The sequence below is a fragment of the Primulina eburnea genome, chromosome 14, assembly GCF_022965805.1.
Source record: "Primulina eburnea isolate SZY01 chromosome 14, ASM2296580v1, whole genome shotgun sequence".
NCBI lineage: Eukaryota > Viridiplantae > Streptophyta > Magnoliopsida > Lamiales > Gesneriaceae > Primulina > Primulina eburnea.
In genome coordinates, this window is record NC_133114.1 from 24172785 (window position 1) to 24186085 (window position 13301).

The 13301-nt window shown below is 36.6% G+C and overlaps 1 protein-coding gene across 1 annotated transcript; it reads right to left on the reverse strand.

The window, feature by feature from the left end:
- Positions 1-9964, reverse strand: LOC140811746 (peroxisomal acyl-coenzyme A oxidase 1-like). The gene is made up of 14 exons (XM_073169808.1): positions 9676-9964; positions 6135-6243; positions 5986-6047; positions 5636-5845; positions 5354-5441; positions 5038-5200; positions 4118-4316; positions 3630-3827; positions 3260-3391; positions 2472-2592; positions 1846-1956; positions 1435-1504; positions 443-626; positions 1-367 (listed from the first exon to the last, which is right to left on the reverse strand). Exons 1-14 carry the CDS (start codon positions 9811-9813, stop codon positions 158-160), a joined length of 1995 nt encoding a protein of 664 aa, XP_073025909.1. The 5' UTR covers positions 9814-9964; the 3' UTR covers positions 1-157.
- Positions 9965-13301: the final 3337 nt, after the last annotated feature.

Here is a 13301-nt window from a genome sequence, read left to right on the forward strand (position 1 = left end):
TATCCCATCAATTCAATAATCAATATATAAATAAAATCTACCATACAATAAATATATATCAATTAAACTTCTCAAACCATCACATCTCCTCAACTCATCTTCCAGTATCTATGTGAGTTTATTAGATTACACACCTCAATGTAATTGAATGTGAAGTCTACAATTTAGCGGTGAGGATCTCTTGCTTAAGCAAAGGCCTCACATATTCGTAGTAGCCATCGGGAAGAACTGAATCATTCAAAGGATCCTTCCATGCCGCCTCATAAAGTTTGGGATAAACATTCCCATCATACCGTCCCAGAATAGAACCAAGGAAGTGATCGGTATAATTGAATGAATCAACAAGCGCAATAGCATTCGGACGAACCTGAAACGAACCAAATTTCTGAATATGCCACGACCTTTTTGGGGAGATACGTTATACAAAATTACACACACACACCTTGGAATACAGTGATCTTAACAAATCATTAGCGAGTGAAGCTTGTTTTGGAGTGACATAACCGGTTGCAAGGAAGTCGCCTTGGTGCTTGTGAAGAAGGAAGAGGTAATATATACCACAAAGCACCTCTAGCTGTTGCTTGACCCCTTTACCAGGGATTTCTTGCTTCAGTTTCTCGATAAACCTAAGCAGGGAAGGTTTTTATCAATCACAGCTCAGGTAATTTAATAACTTGGGGCTCAGAAACAGAATGAAGTTTGCATGCAATATCCGCATACAGGAAGAGCATGAAGTCCAGAACCTTAAACCGAGCAAGAAAACGATGATGCTTTTATTCTACATTCCCCTGATTCTGGCCCAGTGGAGTGCTATTATATGAAATGTTACCTTTTTTTACTACGTCAATTGAATATCAAATGTTTCGGGTGCCAAGCGTAACAATGTGTTTATAATTATTATTTGGGTTCAAGGGTGGACTAGGCCGGGAATATTGAAACACCAATACATAACACAAAAGCATAGGAACAAATTAACTTGCCAGAAATACAGAACTTATAGTGTGTTGGATTGAGTAATTTAAAATCAGGACTTACAAGTCCTTTTAATAGTTTGGGTAATTTTGACTAAGAGGAATTTCCAACACATCCCCCGTCGATTAAACCTTTTGCTAATTATTTTGATATAATTCAAATGTACTGTACCTAACCTTAGTGTCATTTTAAGTCCAACCTTTGAATCCTTTCCACAAATGAAATACCTACATCTAAGTCAAATTAATCCATCTAAACATGCAACCTCAGAGATTTGCTCCCGATAATTTAGATGTAAAAGTTTAATGGTGCATCTTCAATTGCTGAACGGTCAGTCTACAAAACCAGAAAGGTTGCGAATGGATCGTGGGTCACCATCATAATGTTTGGTGGTTTTGGAGCAAATGGGAGATGTAAGCTCTCGAGTAGCATATTGTTATTTAGAAGAACAAGAACACTTACTTGGAAACAACAATTAGTTGACAGTGAGCGACTGCTGCCTCCACCAAATCAGCTGATAGCTCTGCAAAACCTGAAAGGCGAAAGGTAAAAAAATAACACTAGGAATTAAGAGAAACTACAAAATGAATTTCAAGATAATGCATTCTCAACATACAAAGGACCAAAAAACGAAACCCTTTAAATTGTTCAATTTGATTCTAATCAGATCAGTCAAGACAATGAGGTTTCAATTACAAGGTCCTTTGTTTGAATAACAGAAGGTGCAAGCAACTCGCCTAATTAGCGAGAGTTTATGCAAGTCCTTTTCAGACAAAAATTAGGTTAATGATGGTAAAATCCGGGAGTATAATTCACATATCAACTTTCAGTTGCATATTAAATAAAGCAGATTTTAAAGGATAATAACATTACCTTCCTCTGGACTAGCAAACTTGCTGACATTTTGAGCGCACGAAACAGACATTCTAGCAGCTCTTGCCTCAAATGCTTCCAATACTCGACTGGGCTTTAACCAATCCTCAGCTATATGACACACAAGCAGAAATCACCAAAAGATTCCTCACAAATATGTAAAATATTGATCAGTAATTTGAGAGGGTCTTTCATCACCATATGCAACATTTCTTATGATCAATAATGGTGAGAGCCGAATGAAAATAACAATTTTAAACAGAATAATGCTCATATTTTGCTGGGCGAACAGCAAAATTCCGACCAACTGATTATATAATAATGAACAACGCAATGCAACCTAAGATTGTGTTTGGTTGATAGATTTGATTTGGAGAAATAATTGAGTCATAATTTCAAATGACACTCCTCGTGCATTTAAAGTCCACCACAATTATTAATGAAATTGCATAACTTGATATGAAGCAGATTTGAAATTCAAGTCTAGTTTGTTCATCCAAACGAGTCAAAAAAATTGGAAATCAATGGATTTAAAATCCATCATCTTAAATAAATTAATCCAAGCACAACCTAAAAATATAAAATTTCATTTTTGTATTTCAAGTGCTTCACTAGAAAAACCTAACCTTTTTGAACATTACAACTGCATTTCATTAGCTGTTCAATTCTTCCCATATAAGAAACCGTCCCAACTGGTGGTTTGCCAGTTCCAATCTGGGAGACAGTTTTCACAAGAAATCGAGCAACCTAGAGGAGAAAATGAATAGATTAGCGAAAGCTTAAGTGTGCATTACCACAAAGGAACATTTTTATCAGCGAAGTAAATGTATAGCTAAATGCAGAAGTATGGAAATTATTAATATGAATTCTCATCAAACATTAAATCATTTGATGTCATGCTAAAGCTTGACATACTACGTTAATCATTTTCATTGAATTCATTATTTTTTACTATGTCTTAAAAAACGAAAATCAAATCAATTTGCGCTGCACTACAGATATTGGAAGTCCATCCACTAACAATTCAAACCATTTTTAACCGAACACCAATGATGGTCCATTAAAGCCCCAAATTTTGGTCCATATAATGTTCTAGCTCCAAATAGTATCATTCATAAGCACTGAATTGACCCCAAAAAACAAACTTAACAACACAGAAAAAGCACAAAAAAGTTAGAGATAATAGGAAAAAAATTGGTGGTCGCCATCATTTGGCAATCGAAATACAATCCAACATTTTTCTTTATAGTCACTCCGGACCAGAAAATACAAATGAAATATTTGCTGTCTCGGACTCCATCAAGCAGATCTTTTTCCAAGAAGAAAATAAACAAACATGTAATGAGTGAATATGATTATTAGGGAAATAAAATTTTTTGAGAATAAAATGCATCGTGCACACAGAAAAGGCTACCTGTAGAAGCAGCACAATGTTGTCCCCTTCATATGTACAAGCCGGAACATAGACCGCAAATAACTCTGGAAGTCCACTACTGCAAAGGTAACCATGGCCTCCACATAACTTTCGACATTCTTCAATACCATCCTGTGATGCAAAAGTAGAATAATGAAAAGACTTGCTCAAAACTCAGTAAACATGAAGTTTAACATCAGTCGCACCAAGACAAATTTGACTACAACAGAAGTCTCATATTGCGCATATCAACCACGACAAAGTCGTAAAGGCAAACAGATACCCTCATATACACAAGTAAGAATGCAGGATGGAACAACACTCACATATGAAAATACAAGGGTAGAAAGATGAAATATGTGTTACTTACAGCAGTGGCTGTAGTAGTCAAGGACTTCAACCCGGCAGTACAGGCATGAGCTTCGGGTAATGTTGAAAAGTCATTTGCTTGCAATCTTTCGGTAACATCGGTGTACAGCCATTTAAGCCATTCACCAACAAATCTAAAGGCATAAGCAGAAGCCAGCAAAGGGAAAAGTCTGCTCTGTTGTGTTTTGTAGTCAATAACCTAAAAAAAAAAGGTGTCCAACCAATAATTAAAAAAAAAATAATAATAACATAATCAACTAAAATTCTAATACATGTAAATACCAGAGTTTAAAAGCATATACTTAATCGGGGAACCTGTCCATCAATAAGCATCTCATGGAGCTTCATAGTGAAAGTGAAATCAGACACATAACGTTGATGCATATTCAATGATACAAAAGTTTCAGTCCAAATGCTGTTATGGTATGTTTTCCCCGATCAGAGAAATAGCTACGAGTTATAACTACCACATTCTGAAATAACCCATACCTGAGTTTCAGGTTTACCATTTTGTGATCCAAATTGTCTTCGTACAGCACTATATCTTGTCGCAATACAAACGGCCTTTGATAAAGCATAAGATGCATCCACTACAATTGTTTGTCGAACATATACCATAGTCCCATAAACTAACTGTCTTGGGACATCAGATTGCTTATATTTGCCCTCTCTTGTAACCTGTGAAACCCTGAGAGATACAAAAGAATCAGCTACACCAACTTTTTAAGAATGCAAAAATGGAAGTTTACACATGTTCTCTTAAAAACCGTTACATAAGTGGTTGTGTGGTGAACAAATGTGTTGTATTTACAAACAAAATGCATGGCAAAAAGGGAGAGTTGAATACAGTGAGGACTGAGGTCGATCCAACCCTTATGATATCCAAACATATTCTAAAGCATAGACAAAGATTTGTGACTCGATCAGATTTTGACCCATCCAGATACAAAATGAATTCCAACAGCAAAATTAATAGCCAAACCTGCACATACTGTTCTTTGTTGAATCTTGCAGGGAGAGTGCATGAGATTAAGATATAAAAGTACCAATAGATATCTGAGACAAAACATAGAACTAGACCAACATGGAAACGCTAACAATCATAATTACATTTCCCAAAAATTGAGATTTTTCTAGTTTACTACTAGCTGATTTTATCGTCTTAATATTGCATTGGGCTTCTTACCACAATCCTTTCATCAGAAAATGTCAAAATTAAAACCCAACTTGTGATACACTTCCACCTACTGACAACATTTCTCATTTTACGTAACTATCAGTGTCACTTGACCATTCCACATGGAGAGCTGAAGTTTCATAAAACACGTAATTCATAACAGAATTAGACCAGTCTGACCAGATAAATAGATTTGAAGCATTTTATGAATAACGAAGTTGCAAAAAGGAACCTCATCAGCATTTGATTTCTCGGAATGCGAACATGCTCAAATCTCAACACGCCGTTGTCCATGGTGTTGTATGCTCCATTTCCAAACTTCATACCAATATCTCCAACAGTTATTCCTGGAAGAGGTGTATGGTCCTCCATTTTCCGTAGTTGGACAATAAATCCTATTATATGTTAGTTAGTATGCAACATTATGAAGGAAGAAAACATACTTTACACCCAACTACCTGTTATCCAATAAAAACCTAAAATTCCTAGCTTCTTTTCTTTGGCGACGGGGAGCCCTTAAGGGAAGCGTTTGGGTATCATGTACTCACCGTGCACCCCATGGTCTTTACCATCGGTGATGAGACGAGCATAAACAACAGCATGAGTTGAGACTTTACCCAGTCCACCAGGCCACCACTATAAGAATATAATAGTAAATGAATATATGATTGGGAAAATTATATGACATAAAAGAGAGTACAAAATACTGTACATTGACTGTGTGTAGATATTTCAAAAGCAGAACATACAAGCACCACAATATTGCAAACATCAGAACAAACAAACATTAAGAGAGAAAAAACAATAAGATCTTGTCAAAAAAATGTTACTTTGCTTGATGTCAATGTGGGACTATGAATTACAAATTCATCTGTTTGAGGGTCGAATGAGGCCGTGGTTTCAAGACCTTGCACATTAGAGCCATGACCAAGTTCTGTCTGTGCATAGCAACCAATTATTTTCATCTTATAGGCCAGTGGCAACCATTGCTGCTGCTGTTCATCGGTGCCTTGTCCCTTGATGGCTGGTACGAACATTCCCTGCACAGGAAAGTGTAAAAGTAAGCCATGATGTTAGAGCGACTCTCCCGAAACAGGGCCCGGAAGATAAAGTCTAAGTTACCAACAACTTCAGTAAAAAACAATATATTACAATTAAAAAAAGTAAAAGTAAAACCTACCCAATGAAGATCAGTATACGCTGGCTCATCCATGTAAAACCGTAACCTGGATGCCTCTTCCTCTGCAAGAATGATATTGAAGAGATAAGAAAAATATTGTCAAATAAATATGAAACCGTACAATCACCTTCGAATAAGGAAAATCTTGCCTGTCAAATGAAGTTCGATGATCCGTTTCCATGCATAAGCTGCCTTCCTAAGTGTATTTTTGAACAATTCCTTTCTTGGTAGCATAGTTCTTTCATCCTTCCGAAATGCCTAAAGCCAACAAAATAACACATTTAATCATATTAGCTATCAGCATACAAACAAATATCAAAATCTTCAATTCATCAGAGTTTTAGAAGTAGAATTTCAAAAAGGTAAATATTTCATTTTCTAGGTGTTAAGATGAGAACTTGGACCTAACTCAAACCCAAAAGCTAGCTCAAGGGGGGAAGATTGAGAGTGGAGTTTACAAATAACCTAATTATGGGCAGAACGAGTGGCTTAATTATATGCAGTCCAACACATAACGGTGGAACCCGGGCTCTGATACCATATTAAGATTGGAACTTGGACCTAACTCAACCCCAAAAACTAGCTCAAAGGGGGAGGATTGTCCAAGACCATATATACAACTCCCAGGTATTTTATACAACCGATGTGGGACAACTAACACTAGGTAGCAACTTAACTTCTAAAGGACAAAATCTCTTTCGTTGTTTCTTAAATTTATATTTACTCATGAATAAATATCACTTTCTTTGAGGTCCAAAATGCGATAACATAAACCAACTACATGTAAATCTAGGAAAAATAGAAAATGCTTAATTAAATTATTTTAATTGCATTAATTATATGTGGTAGGCATGTTAACATGTTTAAAATATGGTTTTCTATTAGAATACATAAAACTGTCTTTTCAAGAGTTATTCGAGACACGTCCAAATAATGGAGACCGAGGACGATAAATAGAAAATATTTTTATTAAATGATTATTTTTAATTATTTAATAAATGGTATATTAAATATGAAATTTTGAAAAATGGTGTCTTTTGATATGTTTTACATGCCGAATCGTATTTTAAACCGATAATCAATTGTTGACGAAAAAAAGGACTTTTTGGAGGCTCGGTTAATATTTTCGAAAACTTTCCTAAACGAGATATTTTTCCTACATTAAAATGGGCATAATGGGCCTATTATACTAAGATTATTGAGCCTAAGTTTCTACTTTATTATTTATAACCATAGGAGGTATTTCCAAAGCCTAAAACTCTTCAACGCCTCAAGCAATAAGAAACCTAGGGTTTCTTTCCCTAGCACACACGCACACACGCCTACGCGTTTAGAAGCAATTCACGTTGGTTTTAAAGAGGATAAACGCAACAAGGATTCCCCGTCTCTCCGACGTCCCTTCGCGTCTAGAATCGAATCTTCGTGCGTGAATCACAAAGGCACGCATTATTCCTTCTTTTCTCATCATTCATACCATATTATGTGTGATTATGTGTTCTTACATGAAAAATCTCAAAGCATCATGGTATTTTCGTTTTTAAGGGTTATACATGGAAAACATGACTTTTCTTGCATGATTCTTGATGGTTCTTGTTAAAGAGAAGGGGCTGCCAGGTTAGGGACTCTTAGATGCACGGCTAAGGGCTGGAAAGGAAGGGCAAGGGCTGCACGATTTTTGGGTTCAACAAAGGCTAGGGCACGGCTTTGGGAAGGAAATAGAAAGGGGGCCGCGCGGGGCGCTTTCCAGGCGAGGGGCTGGGCTCGTGAGGGTCCTAGCATCAAGCCATGGTGGTCCACGCACGGCTGGAGAGGCTAGGAGGGGTAGGCGCATGGCTAGGGCACTACCTAGAAGTGGCCGTGCGCCAGATGGACGAACCATGCACGTCCTCGTGTATGGCTCGCTAGGGCTGGTCCAATTGGGTCCTAAGGGCTAGGTCCTAGGGTGGTTGGTTAGGGTCTGGTCTCGTCGGTTTGGGGCTAGCATCGAAGGAGCTTGGGATTTGTTGAGCTAGGGTTTGGTTCAAAGGTGCAGAAAAATTCAGTAGCTTGCTAGGCTATTCTGAGGGTTCTAAATGGCTTGAATTGGGTTGAAAAAAGGTTGGTTAGGTGTCATAAAGCTATGGTTAAAGTTTGGTTAAGATTTGAGTTGATTTGGGTTAAAACCGGGACTTCGATTCAAGTTTTAAAACGAATTACGAATTTAATCAAGGGGCTTAAGTTTACGACCAAGAAATGTTTATGGGTGTGTTTTAAGGTGTTATGATAAGTTTGGATGGATTCGGGTCGAAATTTTAAGTTCCAAGGGTAAAATGTGAAAATTAGGTTTTCAGGGGTAAAATGGTCATTTTACACTGAAAAATATTAAGAGTCCTGGCAATGTCCTGAAAGCTGTGATGAATGTTAAAATGTTTATTTTGAAAAAATATGGAATTTTATGATGAAAAATGCTAAAAGACGAGTTGCATGTTTGGTTTAAAAGAAAATGACATCTATGCATGTATTTTTATAAAGTGATGGAACCGATGAAAATGTTTTGAATGAAGTGACTTAATTGTGACGGTAAGGAAATAGGGATTTGTGAGGGACTAAGCCCCAATGGCCTCGTGGAAACCTAATACCGAATTTCCATAGGTCATGGCCCAGTAACAGAAAAGTGGTTGCTATTGTCCCCGTCAATTATAGGCCAAGGCACAGAACAGAAAAGTGGTTACTATTGCCCCACCGCCCATGGTTAAAGCTGAGATTGATCAATCGACCGAAAGATGAAATGATGGTCACAGAACGAACGAATTTCACCTCAAAAGGAAATATATATGTATATGTTTATGATGGAAAAAAAGTATACAATGAAAGAAAATGTTTAAATTTATGCATGTCATGAAAAGCTATTTTTATTAAAATTATTTTTACTGTTGCATGTGAATGTATACGTATTACTTATTACAATGGTTAAGGCTTGTTGAGTCAATAGATTTACTAGGTGTGAATTATGCATGTGAGAATTTTACTGTTGAGACAAGAGCGTTGGATGACTGAATTGGCTGGACGGATGATGTACTAACAGATGACCTATGCATTGGTAGTTTTTCCGCACAGCTATTGATTTTACATTACTTTATATATATAGGTGTTCGGCCGAGGCCTAAGGATTTAATAAAAATTCTAGTATATTTTAAAGAAAACGAGTTAGAGACGTTTCACTTTCATACAAAAACAAACACTTTATAATTAAATGAATGAAGATAAAATTGTAAGTAAAAAGAATCTAAGTTTGATAGCGGGTCTTCTAACCAAAACCAATCAGTCCAATCCCTTGATGAGTAGGTCTCTTGTGAGACGATCTCACGAATCTTTATCTGTGAAACAGATCAACCCTGTCGATATTCACAATAAAAAGTAATACTCTTAGCATAAAAAGTGATATTTTTTCATGAATGACCCAAATAAGAGATCTGTCTCACAAAATATGACTCGTGAGACCGTCTTACACAAGTTTTCAGCCCCTGTCTATACCAATTACCATAGCTTATAGTCTTGCTCAGTTAAAAGGAAAAAAGAAAGGCGAAAATGCAAGCAAAATTCCAGCCATTTACCTATTTACGTCCACCGACCAAGTTAGAACAAAACCAAAAACAACATAAATAGTGTAAACCAACAAAATTGTAAAAAAAAAAAAAAAACTAAAATTACAGGATCGTTAGCGACGAGCTTGGAAATCCGATCCGAAACTTCAAAGGCGTGTGAAGAACCAGCCCATACAATCTTCATCGCCTGCACATCGAACTCCGCCTTCTTCCTCTCATCAGCTAAATGATCCACTCCCGCCATTTTTCCCTGGGTCAACAGCAATACTAATTCCACCGATGCAATTCTCGACTTTCTGAGTGATTTTTGAAGTGTTTCAAGGAAAATGCTGGGATAAAAAATATCGATATAGATAGACGTCGAGGATTCCAATGGGGATTTATGCACATTTATTTCAATGGAATAGAGTCATACTTGGTCAAATTTGTGGTTAATCAATTCAATTATTTATTTTAAAAAACCGAATAGAAAATAGAGCGATATGATTTATGGTTTTTTCTAAGCATCAAAGACAATGGAATCGTTCTTGTGACCCAATTAAGTTTTAAATCGAAAAAAATAGTCATTTTAATTTTATTATTTTGTCGATAAAAATAAAAACTTAAATTAACCAAAATAAAAACTACACGTCAAACTCAATTCAGACATAAAACTTCATCTAGTCCAAAACTCAACTCCAAATGTGTAAAACTCGAACAAAATATAAAAACATTAATCTAAATGTGAAAAACTCGACCCAAACATGAAATCTTCGAACTAAATAAGAAAAACTCTACCTAAACGACTCAAGCTCGATCCAAATGTAAAAAACGTGGCCACTCGAACCAAATGTGAAAAACGTTACTCAGATATAATATGAATATAATTATTTACGTAAATATTCAATTAAACATGACATAGTGTAGGGGTAAGATGTTGTGTCGTGCAAAAATACAGCGTTTGAATCTGAATTGAGTAAAAAAGAAATGTTATTTTTTTATTTTATTTTAACAAGCATTTGTAAATATTATCATGTCCTTTAAGTCAGTCTCTTTGATCAAATTAAAAAGTCTCACTCCTTCCAAATAAAATAAATTGTTGAGAAGTCGTATATTTTAATAAGGAGTGAATCTCATGTGAGACCGTCTCACGGATCTTAATCTATGAGACGGGTCAACCCTACCCATATTCACAATAAAAGTAATACTCTTAGCATAAAAAGTAATACTTTTTCGTGGATAACCCAAATAAGAGATTCGTCTCACAAATACGACCCGTGAGACCGTCTCACACAAGATTTTGTCTTTAGTGATTCCCCAACTTATTTGGGATACTACTGAAACGTCCCATGTTCTTGTGTTTAAAATGTACTAGAAATTTTTTTTTTTTTTTTTAAATTTCGGTCCTTGTAAAAATATTTTAATAAAATATTTTTGTCCATGACCTCGAACATTCGCTAGCTAGCATTTAAAAATCAATTGCAAACGTCATAAAATAAAATAATCGCATGAGTTACCAAACCTAGAAAGCAATAATCGTGAAACGTATTTTCCTCTCCAAAACCACTCTAAAGCATAAATAAATGGTTTTAAAAATCTTTTAACGTAAAAACGTAATCATGATCGTGAGTGGGAAAAAAGTAGAAGCGCTGGTCCTCGGGTTGTGTGCACCTTCAGTCCAGTCATCTCATGCGTCAAGCCCTCCCTCAACCTCACCTGCATCCATCACACCTAGTGAGTCTAAAGACTCAATACACCAAATCTTTGTAACGAGTAACAGATATAAAATCACATGCAACAGTGAAAATACTTGTACTTAAAATATCATTTCATGAAAATGCATAAACTTGAGCATGAAAATTTTCGTAAATATTTTCATGATGCATAACATGAACCTGAACCTTTACCTTTTCCTCAATCATAACATGACATAATAACTTGACGTGATAACATGACGTGATTCTTTTCATGATCATAACATTATCTTTCTCTTGATTGAATTCAGATCGTTAATTGTGACTTTCCTGACGTGACATGACATGACATGACATGACGATGATACCATCTACATGAAACCACAGTACTGGGCGGCGGGGACATCAGCGACACAAGATCGTCAACTGAGCCTTGGCCTATTCTTGATCGTAACCTCAAATCCTCAATTCCTGACATGACATGACATGACGATGGTACCATCTACATGAAACCACAGTACTGGGCGGCGGGGACATCAGCGACACAAGATCGTCAACTGAGCCTTGGCCTATTCTTGATCATAACCTCAAATCCTCGTAGTCACAATTACTTCACCTTCATCAATATTTTCATGTTTTCATCACCTTATAAAATCATGCATGAATGTATTTTCTTTTGAAACCAAGCGTGCACCATGTATTTTAAATGTCAATTTTAATCATAAAATTTCATGGACATTTAAAATAAATCATAAATAAATCATGAACATTTCATAAACATTTGAACATGAACATAATATCACAAAAACAGCATTTAGGGCACTGCCATGACCTTTACTAATTTTGGGTGTAAAAAGACCGTTTTACCCCTAATCGTGACATTTTTACATTTCTGATTTTTTTCTTGATTTCTTGACTTCGACATGTCCTGAATAGTTATTTAAGCTTACATGAATTTCCTCATATTTTTATTTAGCTTAAATCGAGGACTTTTAAATTTAATCTTGAAACGTGACGTATTAATGCGTTTAAATCTCGAATTAAACCAAACCTTAGCATAAAATTCCCAAATTAGAAATTTGGACTTATAATAATTATTTAAGCTTAAATATAATTTTTCATAATTTTATCAAGCGTAAAACTAGGCGTTTCAATTAACTCGTTAATTAGCGTTTCGTGCGGCGATTAAATCCCGAAAAATACCAAGCTTTAATATAAAATTCCTAAATTCTAAATTTAGTCTTTTTATATTATTTCAGCTTTTATATACCAGGACTCGACCCCCGTGAACCATTTCAATTTTTATTTAATTAAAGCCCCTCATTTGACACCTAAACTTCAACCCCGAGCCAACTTTCGATTTTTCACGAGCTACCCCCGAACCATGCTGGTCCAAAACTTGCCCAACCTCCTAAGTTAACCTCTTGGGCCCTCAACCCACCGAGATACCAGGCCCAAAGCCAAAAACGAAGGTCCCCAATACACCTATGTGCTGGCCGAGAGTTTTCTTTTGCGTGGTGACTAATTTGTGAACCTATGGACCAAGCCCACACTCCAGCCCCTGAACCGACACCTTGAGCACTTAACTAGGACCCTGAGGACTCGCCCTAAACCTGCCTAGGAGCCTTGGACCGAAGCTCCTTCCCTGCACGAAGTCTGCATCTCAAGATGCAGCTTCTCGGGTGGGAGTCCTTGCAAGGACTCCCCCCTGCCGTTCCAGACCGAGCCCTAGCATGGCTAGGACTCTCCCCCTGACACCACCTGACCCTAGGCTAGCCGTGAACCTCAGCCCACGCCAGCCCTCCTTTTAAATCATGGAACCCGTATCCTTAAAGTTCATGACAGCAAAACGGGTTTCCGAAGACAGCTTGCGGTGCAGCGTTTTGAGTGTGTTTAGGACTCTTTAAATTCGTGTAAAAACCTCTCTCGATCATGTTCTAACGTCATGGCAGCCCCTTGCATGCAAGAACAATTTATTAGATCCAAAAATCATGAATTAACCACATGTAAGTGCATAAACTCGAAAGTTTCAGAAAGTTTCTTGATGAACTTTATGCAT

Excerpts from the sequence above, each read along its gene's own strand:
- LOC140811746 (XM_073169808.1), bottom strand. The coding sequence starts at position 9,813 with ATGGCGGGAGTGGATCATTTAGCTGATGAGAGGAAGAAGGCGGAGTTC. Across the intron at positions 3,392-3,629 it reads TGACTACTACAGCCACTGCT|GATGGTATTGAAGAATGTCG; the intron begins GTAAGTAACACA and ends TTTGCATCACAG. Across the intron at positions 1,505-1,845 it reads GTTTGCTAGTCCAGAGGAAG|GTTTTGCAGAGCTATCAGCT; the intron begins GTAATGTTATTA and ends TTCGCCTTTCAG.